Source organism: Mastigoproctus giganteus, chromosome 10 (assembly GCF_048544385.1).
Source record: "Mastigoproctus giganteus isolate SK-2022 chromosome 10, ASM4854438v1, whole genome shotgun sequence".
In the NCBI taxonomy this organism is placed as follows: Eukaryota; Metazoa; Arthropoda; class Arachnida; order Uropygi; family Thelyphonidae; genus Mastigoproctus; species Mastigoproctus giganteus.
The window spans coordinates 111,370,356-111,393,123 of NC_143584.1; the positions used below are offsets into that span (position 1 = coordinate 111,370,356).

At 36.0% G+C, this 22,768-nt stretch overlaps 1 protein-coding gene across 3 annotated transcripts in view; it reads right to left on the reverse strand.

The window, feature by feature from the left end:
• The window catches only part of LOC150079221 (uncharacterized), a 229,452-nt gene that overhangs the window by 124,624 nt on the left and 82,060 nt on the right, over positions 1-22,768 (reverse strand). For all 3 annotated transcript variants that reach the window (XM_090383647.1, XM_090383648.1, XM_090383649.1), the window contains exon 3: positions 21,399-21,432. In XM_090383647.1, coding sequence (XP_090239773.1) covers positions 21,399-21,432 — 34 coding nt within the window. The remainder of the gene's footprint in view (positions 1-21,398; positions 21,433-22,768) is intronic.

The following is a 22,768-nucleotide window of genomic DNA, read 5'->3' on the forward strand; positions in this document are numbered from 1 at the left end:
GATTATCTAATATTGATTGGGAGTTAAATGATTTTATAATTACAGAAAGCAAGTTGGAGGAGAAATTCCAGTAGCTAAAAGTGAACAAAGTATCAGGAGCTGATAGAATATTAAGAGAAACTACAGATAAGGATAAAACTTCAGGGTTAATAATGATTCTTTAGATTAAGAAGTAGAAGCTGTGCTAATATCCTTGATTCACAAGGGTGGTTCAATAGGCAAAGAAGTGTAACTACAACCTGAAAGGTTTTTTTTTTTTTATGAAACCCCAAACATGAGGTATTAGTTCTTGAAATAGGCCTCTGGGGTTGGGCATATTCATAATATAAATTTTAGTAGTTTACACCAACCTTGCAATGAAATAATAAAACAAAAAATAAAATTAAGTTTAATAACTGGTATTACTAACTTACAATAAGTATATAAAAAGAAAAGAATACCATAAAATATACAGAATTAAAAGCGCTAAAATCTGAAGCTTTCGAAGGCTCTGCTTCTTTCTCAATAGTAAGCTTTATTTTTGCAGTGCAACCTTAAGCTGCAGGTTCACGGCATGTGTCATGCGATTCAATAATACGTGCATTGTTCTCATGCGTAACGGAACCGGAAGTGCGTCAGGTGAAATCGTTCATCCCCCTCTAAGAATCACTGTCTCAAAAGGGGATAAATCCACATACCCCTATCTCTATTAGTTTTGTTACCAATGGAACTAATCGAAAGCTTCAGATTTCAACGCTTTTAATTCTGTATATTTTATTGTATTCTTTTTTCTTTTTATATACTTATTGTAAATAGTAATTTATTGTAAATTAGTAATAAAAGTTATTAAACTATTAATTTTTTTTGTTTCAATGCAAAGTTGGTGTAAACTACTAAAATTTATATTACGAGAGGTATTAGGACCTATAGTACTTAGTACTGTGATTGGACTGGAGGCTGAGAAAACGAAAGAAGATATGTTAACATTAGACTTGAACTTCTGTAGACGTAATTTTCAGGAAATACATATGACGGAAGGTTGTTCTAGAAAACAGCAGTTGAATGAATAAATGAGGAAGATACAATAAATGGATGCTGGCGGCATGTGTTCGGACTGTTTTGAAAGAGTAAGCAGGAATTATAGAAGCCAATTCAGAAGAAAAGTGCTCATGGAAGTATTTGTAAAAAAAGGTATGCAGCAGAAACAGTGTCTACGAGACAGTGAGTGGAGAGACTGTTAGAGAGAAGTCATTAATTAACCTAACTGCACTCTTCTGAATGGAATCTAGAAGCCTGAGAGAGGTTTTTGGGGCACTGACCCAGATGTGGGAAAAATATTCTATGGTAGGGTGGATCTGCGATTTGTACAGAGTGAACAGCTGTTTTGAAGAAAAGTAATGCCGAGAGCAAAAGAGTTTTTTTTTAGATGCAGAGGAAGCAATATTTGTAATGTGCTTGTGCCAAGAGAGATTAGAAGTCAGGGTAATCCCCAAAAGAGATATCATTTAGCCTAGAAATCGGAGTGTCACCAAAGATAAGTATAGGAGCAGAAGAATCCTTTTTGCAAGATATAACACAAGACTGAGTTTTAAAAGGATTGAAATCAACTAAGTTGTCTTTGTCCCAATGGAGAATTACCTGGAGATTGGCATTTAAGGAATTGGTAGTGGATATTCAAGAAGTTGAAGCTGATTGAGCAGGGCAAGGTTCTTCAAAATGGAAAGAGGAATGCAATGTGCTATCATCGGCAAAACTATGGATAGGATTTCCAGTCAATGGAAGGTCATTAATATACAAGAGGAAAAGAATGGGAGAAAGAACTGAACCTTGGGGACACCGGCATTAGTGGAGAAGTTAGAAGACAGAGCCATCTACCATCACCCTCTGTGAGAAGTCAGAGAAAACTGGATAACTAATTACAAAAAACAGTTGGCAAACCATAAGATGGAAGCTTGTTTAAAAGACCTTTATGCCATGCCAAACACGATCAAAAGCCTTTGAAACGTAAAGAGCAACTGCTTGTGTTTCACCGAAACTTTCCATTGAATTTGTCCATAAATGGGTAACACATAAGCAAGCCAGAATATCACCAGTGGAGCGATACTGACGGAATTCATACTGGCGATCATTGATCAGACAGAAGGTTTCTGGGTAGTTTAAGAGTTGATGGCTAATTGATTTCTCCATTACTTATAGAAAGGGTAGAAGTAATTGCAATGGGACAATAATTATATGGGAGGGGGTTTGTCACCCTTTTTTAGGAACTGGCTGGATGTGAGCAAATTTCCAAGCAGAAGGAATAAGAAAGTGAAACGAGACAACACAAAACAGAATTAAGTTCAGGGGCACAGGTTCTGAGAACAAGTGGAGAAATACCATCAGGACCTGGAGCTTTCTTAGCATCAGATTCATCAAAATCCTTCTGATATCCTTTTGATGGAAGACCACAGAAGGCATTGAATGGATCATACTGGTGATTTATCAAGATCATCAATACATGAGTTGGAAGAAAAATGGGATGCTAGCAGGTCAGCTTTATTCTTGGCTGAAGTGACAACAGAACCAGATTGTTCTGACAGCGTTTGGAGCAGAGATGGGCAAAAGTTGCAGCAAAAACTTTGGCAAGAGACCAGAATGCTCGGCTACCATTAGGACAAGAAGCATGTTTTCTACTCTTAGCCTGTTGAAAATCTAGTTTGGACTGATTAATAACTGCTTTACAATTGTTGCAAGCTTTGGTGTAGGCAGAAAAAAAATGAAACTGAAGAATTGGAAACAAGCTGATTATGATATGCAACATTCTTCTCTTGAAGAACCTTAGCACATTTATTGGAAAACCAAGGTTTAGATAAAGGCAGAGTTTTTAAAAGTGGAGTGTGGCATAAAGGATTCCATTCCTACAAGAATTTCACCGACACGATCTGTGAAAATGTTGACATCAGAAGTTTTGAAACAGTAATCACACCAAGGAAAAGAAATCTTGCAGGTCATCCCATTTTGCATTCTTGTAATGCCAAACAATGAGGTTGGGAATAACCATGAGATAATGGCTCCATTGGAGAAGAGACAAATCACCAAGTTGTGATCTGAGGTGCCTAAAGGACCACTTGCTTTGATGGTGTACTTAGAAGGGTTGTTTGTGAGAAAAAGATCAAGCATGTTGGCTGTATGTTAGGACTGTCCGGTATTCTTGTAGGTAAATGAACAATCTGTGCAAGATCATTAGTAATTGCAAAAGCCTCAGCATCTCGACCAGCTGGGTCGGTCTGACTAGAAAACAGAAGCCAGCTGGAGTTGTGAACATTAAATCATCAAGGAAAATTACCTAACTGTTAGGAAAGTTGCACTGGAGAAAGTAAAGTTGCAAAGAAAGGAAGTCAAAGAGCTCCAAGTGATTAGTGGAGTTGGGAGAACAGTAGAGACAACAGATGAATTTGACATAATGAGGTAGAGAGATTTTAAGCCAGAGAAGATCGAAAAGAGGAGATTCCAAATTACCAAGTCTTTAACGGGGAATATCAGAACAGACATATGCACAAGTACCACCTTTGAGGCAAAAGGAATCATACATTGAATAGTTTGGGCACCTGAGATGAGCAGTAGTTGAATCAACCGATAACTGAGATTCTGTTAGAAGAAGTACATGGGGTTTGACAGACTGCAAGTGGATATCGTTGAGATTAGAATTGAGACCACGTATATTTGTAAAATGAATTAGGAAGTGTTTGGGAGGTTTAGATCTTTTCGCAGATAAGCTTACTCTATTAGTTTGACAATTCATGATGTATTCAATAGTAAGAAAAAGTGGGGAGGGGGGGATTCATGCTGTATGAATTAATGAAATATTTGGATATGGCATACACAGGGTAAGAATAAACCCAGATCCTTGACATAATGTGGCCTCAACAATGTGCCCCCCATGGGTTCTGTCAACAATACAAGAATTTTGCTAGCAAAAATAAAGAGGTGATCATCTACTGTATAAGGCAATGGTTAGGCCACATCTGGAATACTGCATGTAGGTTTGGAAACTACATTTTAGGAAGGAAATGTATAGATCTTGTGGGAAGGACAGGAGCAATAAGATCAGTTGGAGACACAAAGGATGTTCCAACCAAGGAAGACCGAAATCTTGTAAATTGGAGTGTCTGGAAGCTATGGCAGCTGCATGATCTAATTGAAGTATATAAAGCTTTAAGTAAACTAAGCTCTGGTGGTATCTTTACTCTTTCTGAAATGAAACACAAAGGGAACACAAATAAGAGGATGACTTCACAACAGACTTTCAGAAATTGGCATTCAGTTAAGTAATCAATTGTTCACAAAAAAATGTGCATATAGTGTTGTGGAAGTGGTTTCTTTGAATAAATTTAAGGAAGTTGGGATAAATTATTGGAATAAGGATAGATATATATATATTTTATTTATTTTTTTGTTTGTTTGATGTTGTATATGCTTTGGTACGGTACAGTACAGTAGTCGAAGGCATTTTTACAAATGGTAGATATAATTCTTTACCAAAACAGGAAAGTGGATGCCAATTTTATCCATAACGGATCGCTAGGAATACTTTAGGATATTACTCCTAAGAACAGTGAAACAAAAGACAATTCGACAAATAAAAGTGGGCTGCAGACTGGGGGTGCAATGGCAGTAACGTGAAGGTAGATAGACAATTGAAATTAATTACTGAAGAAAATGCTCTTGTTAAAAAGGTGATGTACTGGCAAGAGGAGCAATATTAAGACAAGTAACTGCACTTAGTGTTTTATAATTAAACAGTTCCCATTATAAGGAGGTATTCAATAGCCTTATCTGTAATTTATACTTCTATAGGATTTGTGTACAGCTTCAAGGCAGTTGTAGAGATCTTATTGCAATGTTTCCAACATCCTTAATTTGACTATTTATAATATTGGAAATAAAGTTTTGTCTGCAATTTCTATACTAACTTGAAGGCATAATGAGGTTATCCTCTCTTCAAAGAGAAGTATGCTGGAGGTTGAATAACCACTGTGATCTATTGGTTAGTAATGAATTTACAATGAATTTTCTGTTGTAGTCACTAACTTAACTACAGAAATATTTCAATTCTTAATAACATTTAGTTTAAAATTTAATAATTTATATTAATTAGATGGGTTTGCATTAGAACTATCTACTCTAATCAACACCAAACATTTTACAGAAAAGGATAGATTTAGCCTTTTTTCCACTCCCATTAAAGGGAGTGGAAAAAGACTAAAAGTTGATCTATCTATTAAATAGTTATAGATAACTGTGTAACCTAGTGCATAATGAAAACACAGGTATATTAGTTATCAAATCAAAAGATACTAAACTTGACACTGTGGAGTTTGCAATTAATAACAGGTCACTAGGGAACAATGAGATTATGAATCAATACCAAGAGCAAGTAACTTACTTAGACTGTCTCATTTAAAGAGAATACAACCACTGAGAATTGACAAAACATTATTTACTGACAAGACCATATAAGCCAGAGGAATTTACTAGTTACTTGGCAAGAATATATCTTTAACCATATTCAGCCGTCATGGAGAATCAGTTAACTCAAATGCATGTATCCCTGCACACTGACTACTCTTAAGTTCCCTTTGATATCAGAGACAGCTACTTCCTTGTTAGCAGTGCAAACAACTGCTAGAATGGCTCATGGGGTTCTGCTGGTGATATACAAGAACTTTGCTATATCAATGATTATGAACTTCTATGTACTTAAACTAACCATATAATAGAAAAAAGAAAGAAAAAGTTAGGCATAGTTATAGTTAGTTATATAGTGCATTACATTTCAGGCATGTTAACTTTTTATTTCTTAAATTAACTGTTGATTAACAGAAGTTCATCTGATGTAAATAACTGTTACCAATTAATTAACTAATATGCAGTAATTTTCACATAATTGCAAATACCTCAATGTAACATGAAGTCAGTGTTTTATAAACACTTATTTCCTTGATTTTGTAATAAAAATCACAATGTAACAAATGTCATGTTCTTCTGTGATTTAATAAAATAAACAAATAGCAACAACATATCTCGTATCATAACATGCAGTTGTTTTTGTAATGTCCTTTACTTATATTCACCTGGATTTTAATAACAGCTGAAAGGTAATGCTTTCATATTTCTGCTGTAATTAATGTAAGAACCAAATAGTAATAATTCAAGATTTATATATTTAAACTGCTAAAAAAAAGTATCAAATGAAGGTAACATGAACCCACTATGTAACAGAACTCTTAAGATTGAGACTGAGTTGTCAACAAAGAATTTTCACTGTGCTGGATCAAGTGAAACACTCAATGAAGTGATCAATCTATTTATGTCAGAATGATACTGTAAGAAATCCCTCCTAGGATTAGAAGGGCAGTAATTTTTTTCTGTATTTATACCAAATAAATGAAATGGCAGGTACCAACAGATTCTTTTTCTTCTATAGATACGTCACATACTTAGATGGCTCTGTTCAGCGTGTGTAAACTGCTTTCTCTGACAGAGCTCCAGGTTCACTAATATCATTATGCACACCTGGAAGCAAGGTTCAGTTTGAATCTTTACTCCTTCACTATGGCAGAGAGGACAAATAACTATTAGCATATCCGTATATTGTATCACATCTCTGTTGTAGGTGCAGTATCCATACTGCAAATGCAAAAATTGGGAATCTGATATAGTGGTCTCCGAATTCACATTGTGGGTACAAGTGTAAGGAATTTACGTTCCCTTAACTCTTTTTTCATATTTTCAACACACTGATAACAAAAATGTGAGGACCATTAATTTGTGTTGATCACCAATTCTATTGCCAAAATAAATATGACTCTTGCAAAAGTCAGCAATTCCTTGTCTCCAAGTTTTGTTCAGAATTTCCAGAGGTGTAGCAGAAGGAATCAGAAATACATTATCTGGATTCAAAAAAAAAAAAAGTTACACTAACAACAGTAACACATTAATGATAAATTGATGATTAAAATACATTTGTGATAGTGACAAGTGAAAAAATTAAACACTTCAGCATGAGTGGATTTAAAATCTGTGTTTAATTTCAATTAAGTGGATAGTGTTGTAAAGTGTAATGACAACAATAGAGTCAAATGAAGAAAAGGCACAGAAAATACCACAAAATATTTGCCAGTTTTTAGCAATTCCATCAAGTAAGAAATAACTGTTCAGTTTTCAATCAGCAAAAATCATATATGCAGGGATTATGACTAACCCAAAGATAATCAGAACTGCAACATAAAACAAACAAACGAAAAATTAATAACTTACATGAAATGGAGACACTGGCAACTCTGGATTGCATTGAGTTATGTAAATATGTGCATAAAAATATGCCCAATGTGTAATCAAACTTAGCCGCTGGATAGGAAAAATGGTCAGTGAAATTGTTATTTTTGGTGCAAGGGCAACTTAGGCCACATCATTCATATAAACAATATGAAGGCTATACATGGTGACTGTGAAAAGTGTAAAATGATCATTAATTGCAACTCTTTTGGAAATAATAAAAAACAAAATTCCAACAGATTTTGCACTACCACCTATGATATGGCAAAACATAGGTGTTTCTGACAAACATAGGTATGTCTGCAAAGGGCAAAAGTTGATGACGCTGTAAAGCATATATCATCTTTTAAGGGCACAAAAGGTGATATTGTTGTACACATTGGCACCAATGACATTAAGAGTAGGAGATCTGCAGATTTACTTAACAAGTAGAGGCCAATGTTGCAAAAAAGTCTAGAGTCAGCGTTAAATTTGAAAGTGTCTGCAATTCTGCCCAGACACGATAGGAGGGAATACATGATAAGAGCCTTTTCAATCAATTCGGTCCTGGAGAGAATGTGCAAGGCTCAAGGGGTAGAATTTTTTCAGCGTGGCCTGTGCTTGTTAACAGGAGAGACTGCTTCTACAGGGATAGGATACACTTAAATAGAAAGGGTGCAAGAATATTTGCTGATGCTATCGAGGCAGTGTTAGGTGGGTCGGAAAACTGCTAGCTTGGCGGGATTCACAGACTAAAAGGTTAAAAAGCAGCCGCAGGCAGAGGTGAAGGCGATTCTTGCACAACGTTTATTAGAATAAGTAGCGACCTGGAGCGAGGGGTGCTGGGAGTTTCAGAGACTGATGGCAATCATCATGAAACAGGTAGGTATATGGGATGTGTTAGGGTAACTAATAATATAGTAGGTACCTCTGTAGCCAGGTGGGAAGGAGCAGCAGTGCATAGCCCAAGCTTCTTGATTAGACTGGGATTCAAGTCTGTCACCACCAAATACAGAGCATGCAGAAAGGTCAGAGAATGACCACCGCATATTCAAGGAGCAATATGGCCTTAGTTGCTAATGCTCCTAAAAACCGAATAACAAACAACAACAACTAATAATAAGGATAGGTACATGTATACTTGCACATACACCAATGCTAGAAGTATAGTAAATAAATTTGATGAATTTGAAGTGATGGTCAAGACATCAAAGGCGGATATTGTTGGGATAGCAGAGATGTGGTGTCACACAGATATAAGGAATGCAGAACTGGAATTTGGGGAGTACAATGTGTACAGGCAGGATAGGAAGGGAGCTGTTATGCTGTTAATTAAGAAAAACAAAATAAAAAGAAGTGCATCCAGCTGATATAGATGAACAGTGCACTGTTCAGTCAGTTTGGTGTGACATAAGCACCGCAAAAGCAAAAATAAGAGTAGGAGTGTGTTATAGGTCTAATGACTCGAATGAGTACAATGAACAATTGTAGAGAAATAGTGGGATAGTAAATCAGAATGTCTTATAATGGGGGATTTTAACTTCAGATATTGACTAGAACTTGTGGGTTCGTCACTCACACACTAGTAAGACTTTTGTGGATTTATTGGATGATTGTTTTTTTTTTTTGCAGCAGCATGTTCGAGAGGCAACCAGAGAGGGGGTAGTACTCTTGATCTGGTTATCAGCAGTGATCATTCTTGTAGTAAGAATTTGCAGATAAAGGAATCGCTAGGTGGCAGAGATCACAGTGTACTGATGTGGGATTTACTTAAAGATAAAATTACCATGGGGGGAAGGAAAGGGTTTTTTCTTCCGTAAAGGCGAGTACTGTGGTCTCAGAAAGTTTAAATTCTGTACAGTGGGATCAACTGACGATGTTGCCAACAATAAATTCTAAGTGGGAAGCATTCAAGGAATTAATTGTGAATGCTACTAAGTTTCATACCTATTAAGAAATATTGTTCAAGGTTTAGGCCTAAATGGTTATCTAATGAGACTAGTGACAGAGAAGAAAAATGCATAGGATGCATATAAATTATCAAGCGACTCAGAAGCCTATGGCAGATATAAGCTAGTCTGTAATCAGGTCACAAAGGAGGTTAGGCAGATTACGAGAATTCTTTGGCAAAAGATGCTAAGAAAAACAGCAAGGATTTCTTTACTTATAAACTCTAAAAGGAAAGGGATGAATCTGATTGGTCCACTTGACATCGATGGTTCGACTGTTGATGATCCTGCTCAGATAGAAAAAAAAAAATTAATGAGTATTTTGCATCTACATTCAGACAGAGTTAAAGTTTGAAAATGGCAGAAGGTTATCAAATTGCAGCAGGGTGCTTAATGATTTTGTAATAACTGAAAGCAAAGTGAAGGACAAATTGTTGAAGTTAAACATAAGGCACCTGGGGTAGATGGGATCTATCCAGTTATATTAAAAGAGGCAGCAAACCCTTAGCCATAATTATGAGAGCATCCTTGGACTCAGGGGAGTTCCCCACAGACTGGAGATATGCAAATGTATCCCCAATTCACAAAGGGGGATCGAAGGGCGACACAAGTAATTACAGACCAGTTAAACTTCTGTTCCAGGTAAAATAATGAAGTCACTGGTTAAAGATGCATTGCAGGATCATCTAGACTACAGCAATAATTCAGACACAGCATGGGTTTGTTAAGGGAAAGTCTTGTCTGACAAATTTGATTGGGTATTATGTGGTTACAAAGGAACTGGATGCAAAAAATAATTTTGATATCATATATTTGGATTTCAGGAAAGCTTTTGACACTAATTGTGCTTGGAAGACTATTGTACAAATTGGAGCAGAATGGTATTAAGGGTAAGTTGCTACAATGGATAAAAGGATGGTTGAGTAGGAGCAGACAGAGGGTGGTAATTAATGGGTGCTGCTCTTCGTGGACTAATGTTATTAGTGGAGTCCTACAGGGTTCGGTGTTGGGTTCTCTGTTGTTTTGTATATTTATCAATGATGTTGATAAATGTATATCAGGCTTAGTGTAGAAGTTTGAAGATGAAACAAAGGTTGGCAGGGTTGTTAATGACAGTAATGGCAGTGTGCTACTGCAACAGGATCTAGATAATTTGGGCAGATGGGCTAAGAAGTGGCAACAGGATCTAAATAATTTAGGCATATGCGCTAAGAAGTAGCAACTGAAGTTTAACCTTGACAAATGCAAAGTACTGCATATGAGTAGAAGTAACCCCAGAGAAACGTACCAACTGTGTGGTACTACACTTAAGGAGGTAGAAAATGAAAGACCTGGGAGTAATTGTGCAGTCAGATATGAAGTTTTCTGAGCAATGCAGACAGGCTGCCAGTGCAGGTCATGGGGTTTTGTCAATGATATATAGGAGGCGATTGCCTCTGTATAAGGCAATGGTCAGGCCACGCCTTGAGTTCAGGTCTGGAGGCCTCATTTTAGGAAGGATATAGGTTTGCTTGAGGATGTACAGAGAAGGGCAAGAAGGTTGGTGAGGGGGAATGAAGGGATCCTCTTACCAAGAGAGGCTTAAGTTCTGCAAATTGCAGTGGCTTGAGCATGCTGAATTCTGATGGGATCCTTCCACTTGTTCAGATTACGAACCTAAGGGGGCATAAATTCAAATTAAGAAAAGACAGATGTAGAATAGATGTGCAGAAATTTGCCTTTAGCCAGTGGGTGGTTAATTGCTGCAAACTTCCATCTGTTGTTGTGGAAGTTGATAGGTTATATAAATTTAAGTACTGGACGGCATTTGGAGGGAATGGTGTGGTTTTTTTTTTTTTTTGGCTGATGCTGCATAAGCTCATACACTTGCTTTCTTGCATCACATGCCACTACTAATACTATTCCAGTAATTTATAACTTGCTGGCTAAAATAAAACTTCCTGCAATCAATTCTAAACATCTCCCCCGTAACTTAAAATTATAGACTAGTTCTAGAATTTTATAACCATGAAAATTTTGTCCTAATTCATTTTACTCATGCTTCTCAGAGCCTTAAACAACTCAATCAAGTCTCCTCTGAGGTGCCTCGTGTTCGGGCTTTTCAACCCACATATTCAAAAGTTTTTCCTCATATGGACACCCTTTTGCCAATCTCACCAGGTAAGTTACCCATCTTTGGACCCTTTCATGAAGCACAATGTCTTTCTTTAGGTGCAGTCTCCATACTCCAAGTGTGGAGTATGGAGACTGCACCACATTTTCCAAGTCTGGTTTTACAATATCCTTATATAATGGGATTAAGATGTCCTTATCTCTACTAGCAACTGTTTGATAAATCATCAATAGGACACCATGGGCCTTCCTTGCAACCTATACATATGCCAGGCACAAAAAAAAAAAAAAAAAAAAGTTTGTTGTAGAGCAAAGAGTAACACAATGGCACTAAAATAGGAGATCTGAGGACTCAATATTGAGAAAAAAAAAAAGTTGTGAATTAGGGTTAAATTTGAAAGTGTCTACAATTCTGACCAGACACAAAGGAGGGAGTACATGATGAGATCCCATTTATTCAATTTGGTCCTGGAGAGATTGTGCAAGGCTCATGGGGTAAACTTTTTCTCAGCATGCTCTGTACTTGTTAAGAGATCAGACTGCTTTTACAGTGATGGGATACACTTAAATAGATAGGATGTAATGATATTTGCCAATGCTATTGAGGCAACGTTAGGTGGACTGGAAAACAGCTAGCGTGGTGGAATACACAGACTAATAGATTAACAACAGCTGCAAGCAGAAGTGAAGGTGATCCTTGCACTGTTTCTATTGGAACACACACAGCACTCCAGAAAGAAAAGTACTGGGGATATTTAGGCCTTTTGTGGGTTATCACAGAAAAAAAAAAAAAGATATATATATATATATATATATTTTTTTTTTTTTTTTTTGTTAGTTGTTGGCTTCTGTGGCCATAATGCACCTCCCAAAGTTTTTGTATTTTCTACTCTGATCCAAGCCAGAGGCAGGATTCGAACCCATGACCTTTGGGTTGCCGGACAGGCACTTTACCCACCATGCTAGTCCGGTCGGCAGAACAAAGATATACATAGGCTGGTTGGGGTAACCAAGAGCAACAAGTGCATGTACACAATGCTAGGAGCATAGTAAATACATTTGACAAATTTGAAGTGCTGGTCAAGTTATCAAATGTAGACAATGGGGAAGATACAGAATTTGAATATGGGAAGTACAATGTATACAGAAAGAAGAGGAAAGGGTGGGGACTATGCTCTTAGTTAAGAGGCACAAAATCAAAGAGAATGCATCCAGTCAAAAATGGGTGAGCAGTACAATGTCAATTCAGTTAGGTGTGACATTAGCACTGGGAAAACAAAAATAAAAGTAGACTTGTTCTATACGCAAAATGACTGAAGAGAACAACTGTACAGAGAAATAGAGTTGGCCAGTAAATGTCTTGTAATGAGGGATTTTAACTTCTCAGATATTGACTGGAACTTGTGGGTTGGTTGGTCACACACATGGCTTTTGTGGATGACTGTTTTCAACAACAGCATGTTAGAGAAGCAACAAGAGAGACTAATATTCTATTTGATTATCGGTAGTGATTCTTCATGAATTAAGAAATTGCAGATAAAAGAACCACTAGGTAGCAGTCATCAAAGTATACTGATGTGGGATTTACTTAAGATGTAACTGCCACCAAGGGCAAGGAAAAAGGTTTTGCTTTTGTAAAGCAGACAGTGGTTTCAGACAGTTTTTAAATTCTATACTGTGGAACTCTCCAGAAATTAAAACGGAAAAAAACCGACAACTTACCGGTACATTAGAGTAAAATATAAATAATTAAATAATCAATTTAACACAATTCAAATCAATTTAAAAACAATTAAAAATCAAATTAACACAATTAAAAGAATCTAACGAAAATATTCAAAACGATTTTCCTTCCTGAAGCTGACAACGCTTTGACTGTATGTCGTGATCACAGGAATGAAAATTATCGAATCGGGTTAAACCTGATATTTAAATAGAGATTATTTGTCTTTGCGCATGCAGGTCCACGCATCGGAGATCAAATATGGCTGCCGAACATTAACAGAATTCTCGTGTAATTTAATTTCAACGGTTTCTGCAATTAATAGTCGCGTATAATTACATTGAACGTTAAGTATTTTGGCTTCGTTAAATAAAAAAGTAAGTTTTTCGTTAATGGCATGAAAGGCTAATTCTGATGCTGCTGAACGAGAAGCACGAACTGAGGCTTCATGTTGATTTACACGAATATTAAGAGAAAATCAGGTCGAACCCTGATAAGACGAGTCGCAATCACCGCAAGAAATGTATACCAGATCATTAATTTGTGTTGCGAACGCTGAAAGAACAGAGCGATTGTTGAGTATAGTGTGTAACTTCCGCATTGGCCTAGATACAATTTTAAATTCGGTATCTTTAAAGAATCTGTTAAGCTGTTTGTGCCACTGTTCAACATATGGGACAGAAATAAAGTATTTTTTGATATTACTATTGTTGATTGGTGTAGTATTTTGTATCCTATCCTTAGCTTGTACCCTAATTCGGTTTATTGTGGTAATGGAATAACCCCTGGTAATTGTGGTAATGGAATAACGACATACGGTCAAAAAACATTGTCAGCTTCAGGAAGGAAAATCATTTTGAATATTTTCGTTAGATTCTTTTAATTGCGTTAATTTGATTTTTAATTGTTTTAAATTGTGTTAAATTGATTATTTATATTTTACTCTAATGTACCAGTAAGTTGACGATTTTTTCGTTTTTTCTGGAGGGTATCATACGGAAGTGTTCTACGCACTATATTGAGGTAAACTCCTCTTATTATTTTACTCATTGTATAAAATAATGATCTGGACACAAAGAGTACTCCATACAAGTCTGGAGGCTTCATTTTAGGAAGAAGGATGTAGAGCTGCTGGAATGGGTAAAGAAAAAAAAAAGACAGTGAGATTGGTGAGAGGAACAAAGGGGTGCTCATACCAAGAAAGTTTCAGTTCTGCAAACTGCAGCATCTGGGGACTGCAACATCTCTATTTGATTGAGGTATTTAAGGCTTTGAATTGCCTGAGCAAACTCAATGCTGATGGAATTCTTCCTCTTGCTCAGAACGTGAGGGGCATAAATTCAAACTTAGTAAGGATTGTTACAGATGTACAAAAGTTTGCCTTCAGACGAAGAGTGCTTTGATTGCTGGAACAATCTTCCATTTATTGTTGTGTAAGTGGATAGTTTAAATAAATCAAGGAAGAACTAGTCAAACTAGTTCTTGGAGGGGGGGATGGACAGGTTGAAAGGGGAATCTCCCCCAGGCTGATGCTGTATAAGCTTGCTTTCATGCATCGTTTTCCACTATTAATATCAAACTTAAATTATTATAATATATTTTAATCTAATACATTCCAGGCATAAAAATTGACTCTTTCATAAAATAATACAAATTCTAATATTCAATTTAACATAAACATTATATACATGCATTTAAATCACATTTATTCCATAATAAAATAAATAAATAGGCATTACTGATGAGATGAAGCCCCTGTTTGCAGATTTTGTCAGGACAGACTGGATCATCTTTTGCCATCTTAGAATCAATCTGAGGCTCTTTTGATTTCTTTTTAAAATAAGAAAGGCTGTTTTTTGTATTTCTTGACACCTCCTGCAGAACATGGTAGTAAGGCTGCAGCACTGCATTGATTCCTGTTCTAATAGAAGAACTTTGTTCCCAGTCAGGATCAATGTCACCTAATCTTTGCAGGTGCCTATCAACCCCAGGCCAGAAGTTCCAGCAAGTCATGAGTTTTTATAGACTGTAAAACAAGCTATTCTTGCTACAGCTGTTCCTGAGTCAACTCTACAGTTAAATCTTCTAGTTCCTCAATTTGTAAAATGTTAAGGATGGCTTTCCAACAATGCAATCACATCATCATGCTGCTCAACATTGTCAAGTCCAACTCCTGAGCAATTGTGGCGATTTCATTTGCAATATGTGGCACTTCATTTCCTCAAATCCTCTGAAATCATATAGCACACACTCAGCCATACAACTTTGATGTAACCTCTTTCCAAGCAACATTGAAAAACCATTTAAAATCTGCTATGATGCCATGGTCCATTGGTTGTAAAAGGGAGATAGCATTTGATGGTAGATATTCAACTTTTACATCCGCAGTTGTCCTTATTTCTCCAACGTTTGGTCGATGTCTTGGGACATTGTTCAACAACAGCAGCAGTGCCCTCATTGGATAATTATTATCATCACAGTAGCAATGTACCATTGGACAAACTATGTATACCAGTTTATGAAGACATCTTGTGTCACCCAAGTCCTTGTGTTTGAAGTCTAAATGACTGGTAAATTTGCTTTAATGAGCTCCATCACCCTCAGTGTTTCAGACTGATAGATGAACAATGGCTTCAGTATTATATGTTGCTGAAAAATTTCCAGCAAGCAGGAGAGTTCTAAGTTCTCAGGTACCCCCCCCTGCTGCTTCTTCACCATCTGTTAATTTTATGTTGTAAATTTGAGTTCACTGCTTGAAATTAGCAACCCAGCTTTTGCTCACTATTACTATGAATTCTTTTATCTCATCAAACAAACTTCACTATATCAAAAATAACACCAAGCAAGAGAAATGTTTTTCTCATTTAACTCTCCAACCCGCAACGAGTAACTGTTACATTTTTCCAATTATAGGACCATGTCAGTATCTAAGAGTTGAGCAGTTTTCTTTCTTGCAGTTTAAGATGTTTAATTTTATCAGAATTTTTCATGATTGTTGTTACAGTGGGTGATATGTATTTTCCTACAAACAATAGGACATGATTGCCCATCCACTATTCTTCTAATAACACACATCTTTTCTTCTAATGTTATAGATTTGAATGGTCTTTCAGTCACGTTTTCACTAGAAGTTGCAACAGTGCTCTTACAATGAGACATGGTTCCACTTTTATTTTTTTATTTTAGAAAACAAATTTATAGAAAATTAAGGCACCAGTAGTAAAGTACAGAATAAACCCCAATAACATAACACAGATAATTATAAACATAGTATTTAACTTCACAAACTAGCTTTAAAAATAAATTTACTGTTAAGTATTGAGCCACTACTGCACGCAACATTATATAGAGAATGAGTATCTGTATAAAAACGTATTCCCGAATGTGATGTTATCATTAAAACACACCCAGTAGCACTGCACAATGACTTTATTTGGTGGCAGCAATGAAGAATAGAATTTTCCAGAATTTTTGGAAAAAACTAAGGAAATTACTAGAAATTTTTAAAACCAGCATCAGTTTAAATCAAACCATCAAAAACCAAGGGCCCACCGTACAGAACTGTGACAGATGTTCAGTATATACTACAACTGGGTTCAGTGTATATATATATATATATATATATATGGGCTCAAAAATTGCATCACTTGCAAAATTCACTGAATTTCTGTAAAATTTGGCAAGATCATATATGTTTTGTAATAGCATTAACATATTGCATCATCCACCTCTAGCAAGCTCTCTTAGATGATGTAAGATGCCATACAAGACTGCATTACCTTGTGGCAGCATATATACAGTGCATATGCAATGAGCCCAGGTATTCTGTGCCACTGCAATGGCCAAGTTTTCACAATTAACACCCAGTAGGAAAAGTGTGGTTGCTGCGCTGAATGCAGAGGTACTAAAAGGATTCACGCTGACAGTCTAAACAGAAAGAAAGTGGACATCCACAAATACCTTCTGCAGCACAGGACAAATTTCTTTGTCTGTGTGTCTGAAACAAAGTCCTCATTAGCAGAGGCATATGATGCAAGAAAGCAAGCTTATACAGCATCAGCCAAAAACACCTTCCCATTTCATCCATCCATTGGCTCCAAATGTTTGTCTAGTTCTGTCTTGAATTTATTTAAGCTGCCCACTTCTACAACAGATGGAAGTTTGTTCCAGAAATCAACGACCCGCTAGCTAAAGGCAAATTTCTGCACATTTATTCTACAACTGTCTTTCCTCGATTTGAATTTATGTCTCCTCAGGCAATTAAACTGGGCAAGAGAAAGAATCCCATCAGCATTGAGCTCGCTCAAACCATTCAAGGTCTTATACACCTCAATTAGATTCAAGGTCTTATACACCTCAAATTAGAGCATTTGGAGACTAGGCACCTGCAAGGTGCCTAGTCTCCAGATGCTGTAATTTGCATAGCTTAAGCCTTTCTTCGTAAGAAGAACCCTTTGTTTTCCATTCACTAATCTTGTTGCCCTTCTCTGTACTCATTCCAGCAGCTCTACATCCTTCCTAAAATGAGGCTTCCAGACCTGTATACAGCACTCATCAAGGTGTGGCCTGACCATTGCTTTATATAAGGGAATAATCACCCCCTTATCCCTGCTAGAAAAATTACTGTATATCATTGACAAGACACCATTAGCTACTCTTGTAGACCACCCGCACTGCTCAGAAAACTTGATTCTCCTTTTCATTCTCTATCACCGTGAGTAGTACCATACAGCTGATACATTAACCCCAGAGTAATGCTACCCATATGCAGTAGTTTACATTTGTCAATGTTAAACTTCAGTTGCCACCTCTCAGCCCATCTGTTCAACTTTTCTAAATTCTGTTGCAGTAGTGAGATCATTGACAGATCTCAGAACAGCATGGGAGGAGTTGGCAAGTACTACTGCAGTACATAGATGCCTTTTCTCATCAGGACCAGAAACATGTCATCCATAAACAAAGCCACTTTTGATGGAAAAAATTAAAGCCCAGCATCTAAAGTGAGCAAAAGATGTATGCTAGTTTGGTCTGAGAATTAATGGAAATGTTATTTTCTCTGATGAATCAAAATTTCATGGTTTGGATAGCCAGCAGACTGTTAGATGAAGAGAAGAATTTCATCTTGACTATATCATCTCCACAGTGAAACATTCTACATCTCAAATGACGTGGGGCTGTATTTCACATAGAGTTGGTTGTCTTGAATTTGTGAAGGGTACAATGAATGTCAAGGTGTGCAAGGACATTCCTGAGACAAAATTACTTCCCACAATTAGAGATCACTAAGGGGATGTTGCAAATTGCATTTTTCAGGATGACTCTACACCATGTCATAGAGCCAAAACTGTAAATACGCCATAAAATCGGAAAAGGTTTTAAATTTATGAAACATTGCACTCTTGCTTAAATAAATGTAATTTATTTTGCTGTTGTTACTGTCCACAGGTGCAAAAATGATTGAAGGATAAATCAATTCACACAATAACATGGCCTGAGCATAGGCTCCGGACATCAATCCAATTGAAAATTGCTGGAACAAAATGGGTGTTTTAGTAATGCAAAGAAACCAACATTTAGAGGACTGCTGGAGACATTAATCCATGTTTGGTACCATGAGATCTAGGAATACATTCAGAACCTTATCCAGTCAATGCCACAATGTGCAGCATTCATCAGGTTTTTTTTTTTTTTTTTTTTTAGGAGCATTAGCAACTAAGGCCATATTGCTCCAGAGGATATGCTGTGGTCATTCCCTGACCTTTCCGCAGCCTCCGTATTTGGTGGTCACAGGCTCGAACTCCGGCCTAATCAAGAAGCGTGTGCTACGGCACTGCTGCTCCTGCCCACCTGGCTACAGAGGCACCAGCATTCTGAGCAAGTTTCGTTAGTAGGCCAATGAAGTATTAGTGTGCATTTTGTTCTGTGTTTTTTTTTTTTTTTTTTTTGCTATGTACCTACCTGTCGTCCTAGTATAAACAAAGTAATGGGGGGAGAACCACTGCCTTCATAGAATTTGTTATTATAGGAACCATAAGTAACATATCATTTTGGAGGGAAAAAATGTACTTATTTCATTACATATTTACCCAGAAGACAGTAAATTTTTCTGCAATTAATAGTTTCATATGTGTATCATTATTACCTATGTTCTTTCAGTTATTTCTAAAAAGATTAGCTGCCAGTATAAGGACAAACATAAAAAAATGAGGTAATGCAATATTTTTACGCAACACCGTACTTCAGACATTTTTCTCTGTCCTAATGCCAAGCTCCATAATAGTTTGACCTTTATACATTAAGCTATTTCTTTATGCACATTTTCACATTACTATATCCAATACAGAAAGCCACTGTTACCTTGGCTCCAAATTGTTAAAGGGTTATAACTGTACTTTGATCCCAAAATTCCATTCACAGAAGTATATACTCTGAATACTGATTACTACAGAAATACAGATAAAAAAAAAAGGGGGGGGGGGATGTTTTTTCCTTTTGATCTTAATGGCTGACCCTTGCCAAAGTCATTAGGATTGGTGGTACACAGAAATACAAAAATTACATACATTAACAAACGTAAGTCCCACAAGTTTAACTTATTAATATTTTTGTTCAAATGTAATTCTGTATGTGAAACTCAAAACCCTTAGTAACAAATAGGCCTGGTGTACTGGAGTCCATGGTTGAGAAAACAAATATAGCCGTAAAGGGAACAAATAGTAATGAATGGGCCTGGTGTACTGCCTGTTACTATTAGTATATTTTACATTAAACTGGGTTATAATTATACGTATCTATATTTGTTTTCTCAAAGCCCTTATACCAAAATATTTAAATTATTTCCCAACTTAGCAATTTATGTAATTTTTTTTTTTTTCCCCTTTTATATATAAATAATCTACCTCTTAATATAGAATCCTTAAGTTGTTTGTAGGCAAAATTTTGAAACTACAGTATGAAAAGGTTTTCTAAAATTGAGATGCATTTATATAAAGCTGATCAATCCAAATATTGCAAAAAACATTTAATTTCAGTCCTTAACAAAGGGTGTTAAGTTATGTGCAAGCAAAGTAACAGCTTTACAATTACACTATCAATTTTTAACAATCTTTTAAATATGCAAATTGGTACATCTAACAATGAATATCTTGCTTATTGGTATATACATAGATGGATTTAAATATTCCTGTTAGTCATACATCAACAATCTTTTAAATATGCAAATTGGTACATCTAACAATGAATATCTTGCTTATTGGTATATACATAGATGGATTTAAATATTCCTGTTAGTCATACATCATTACACTCAACTTTTATCATCCATATTTGTGCATGTGTCATTGATTGATATAATGTATAAGTGCTTTACAGTAGCATTGGTTCAACCAAGTCTCAAAATTATTTTAATTAAACTATATTACTAATTATATGAGAATATGTAATTAGGTATGTCAAGTTGCTACAGTCACTAAAATTTTCATTCAGTCACAGTAGGATGAAAATTTTGGTGACTAATAAAGGTTATTCCACCAATGATGCTGAAACAGAATTTTGAGATTAATAGTCTGCAATTAGTCTAACTTCAGATGGTTCATAAGTATATTACAGTGCAAAGGACTGTTGACAGCCATCCCCATCTTTGTGTAACTGTCCAAAATACAATTAGCATTAACTTTCCTGCAAGGCTCAGTTTATTTGGCTCTGTATCAAACAGGTCACTGGGAGAATACCAGCAATCCACTCAGATCCCAGCTGAAATAACATGATTCCCTTATTTTCAGGATGAAAAGTATTGCACCCATGACTCATCTCTAGTCATACTACCTACATAATGATCTACTTTAACTTAAGCTTACAATGCACATAAACTTAAGTGCAAGAGTTGTTCAGAAAGCAACCAAAGAAATTGAAGATATCCAAGTATTAGGCTACATTTTAATTTTACAAGAGGAAATTATGCTGAAAAACAGTGGAGGTTCCTTACCAGAGGCAAGAATAGAACACTATTGTTTAACTTTTGTTATTTTCATTTGAACCACTGTAGTATGAAAGAAGTTAATTTCCCTAATTTTAGGGAGTGCATGTGAAGAAGATATTCTTGATTTTTTTTTTTTTTTAAATACAAAAAGTAAACTTTCAAATCTCAATAGAGGGGATAAATTTATTTACAAGATAATAATGAATTATAAACAGAATTGCAAAATAAAACCAAACATTTTCCTTACTATATAATTTATTATAAAATTAAAACTCCAAAACCAAGCATTCTGACTGAAATGTTTTAATAATATAGTATATTCTCTTAAAAATACCAATATGGACACCTCCAAAATACTTACTTGATGGACAAAGATATCCTCTTTGGTATCACTCCTAAAGAGGGAAAGAATAAAAAAGAGTTGTCAAATTAAAAGCAGTACATATCTTTAATCATCCCAACCAAGAAAAATAACATTATAAAAGCAACTTAGAAATGAATTGAGTACACATATACCATAAATTTAAATCCACGTTTACAATTCTAAGTCTTAAAATGTGGAAACTGCAATACCAGAAGGAAGAGGATTTGGCTGACAATTGGAGTAAATACAGATAGACACTGAAGAAAGATTTACTATTTGCAGAACAAAAGAATTTATTCTCTTGGAGTAACAAAATGGTTTGCAACACACACACACACAGTTTATGGATAATAACTATGTGATACATCCCACCATGCATTTTGCAACAGATTGGTCAAAATGCTTAATAATCCCTGCCACTTTCTCATGGGTTCAAAATGACATCCCAAACATACAAAGGCAAATCTGGGGACATGGCTAGCAATGGCATAACATTCAACATAATGGAAACACTGAATGGATATTGCAGCAGTGTGTGGGTGCATCACCTTGATAAAAGATATCAGATTAGCAATTACAACTTAGTAAAAAAAGGTAAAGTGCAGCCATTATCAACCCAATGGAGGATGGAAGCCTCCTCAACAATTCATACTGAGGGAAATGGACCATAATCTGCCAGGCTGGTCCAGTGCAGGGTGGCGGATTGACCGTATTCAGCAGTCAGGGGCTTGAACCCCGGTCTACTCAAACAGCAGGTGCTACTGCACTCCCACTCGGCTACCTTCCAACAGTATCACACACTAAACACTGCTTGTGTTGTTTCTTTTTGACTTTATGTGAGATGCCAAAAAGTGACATAACTGCTCCTGGTAACATTAAATCTCTCCCAAGTCATGACTTTCAGAAACAATCCCTTGTATATATCACCCTGCTAATGCCACTCACCCAAATCCATCAGGGTACTGAAATTACAAATGTCTTAAGAGTGTTATAAATATGGTACTGAATTTAGTTTATAGTAAAATGCTTCTTAATTTTTACAATAAAAAAACTGATATCTCATGCAGTCTGATGACAATCAGGTCAAAGTGAGAAAACAATGCACCACTTAATTTAAACGAGTCCTCCCAAAAGCTGGAATTAATTGCGTCACAAAATCACGCATGTGTGTGCACACACGTACAATACTATCAAAGGAGCCAAAACCTACCAAGTATCAAAGAAACTTTTGTCAATACAATATTTAATAATTGTGTTGGCTCACCTTTAGCCATAATTTCACATTATATTTTCAATAGACTTAAAATGAATATTTAATAAAAAGGAAGGTGGTGTTTGGTCCATTCTGCCTTTAACACAGTTATCAA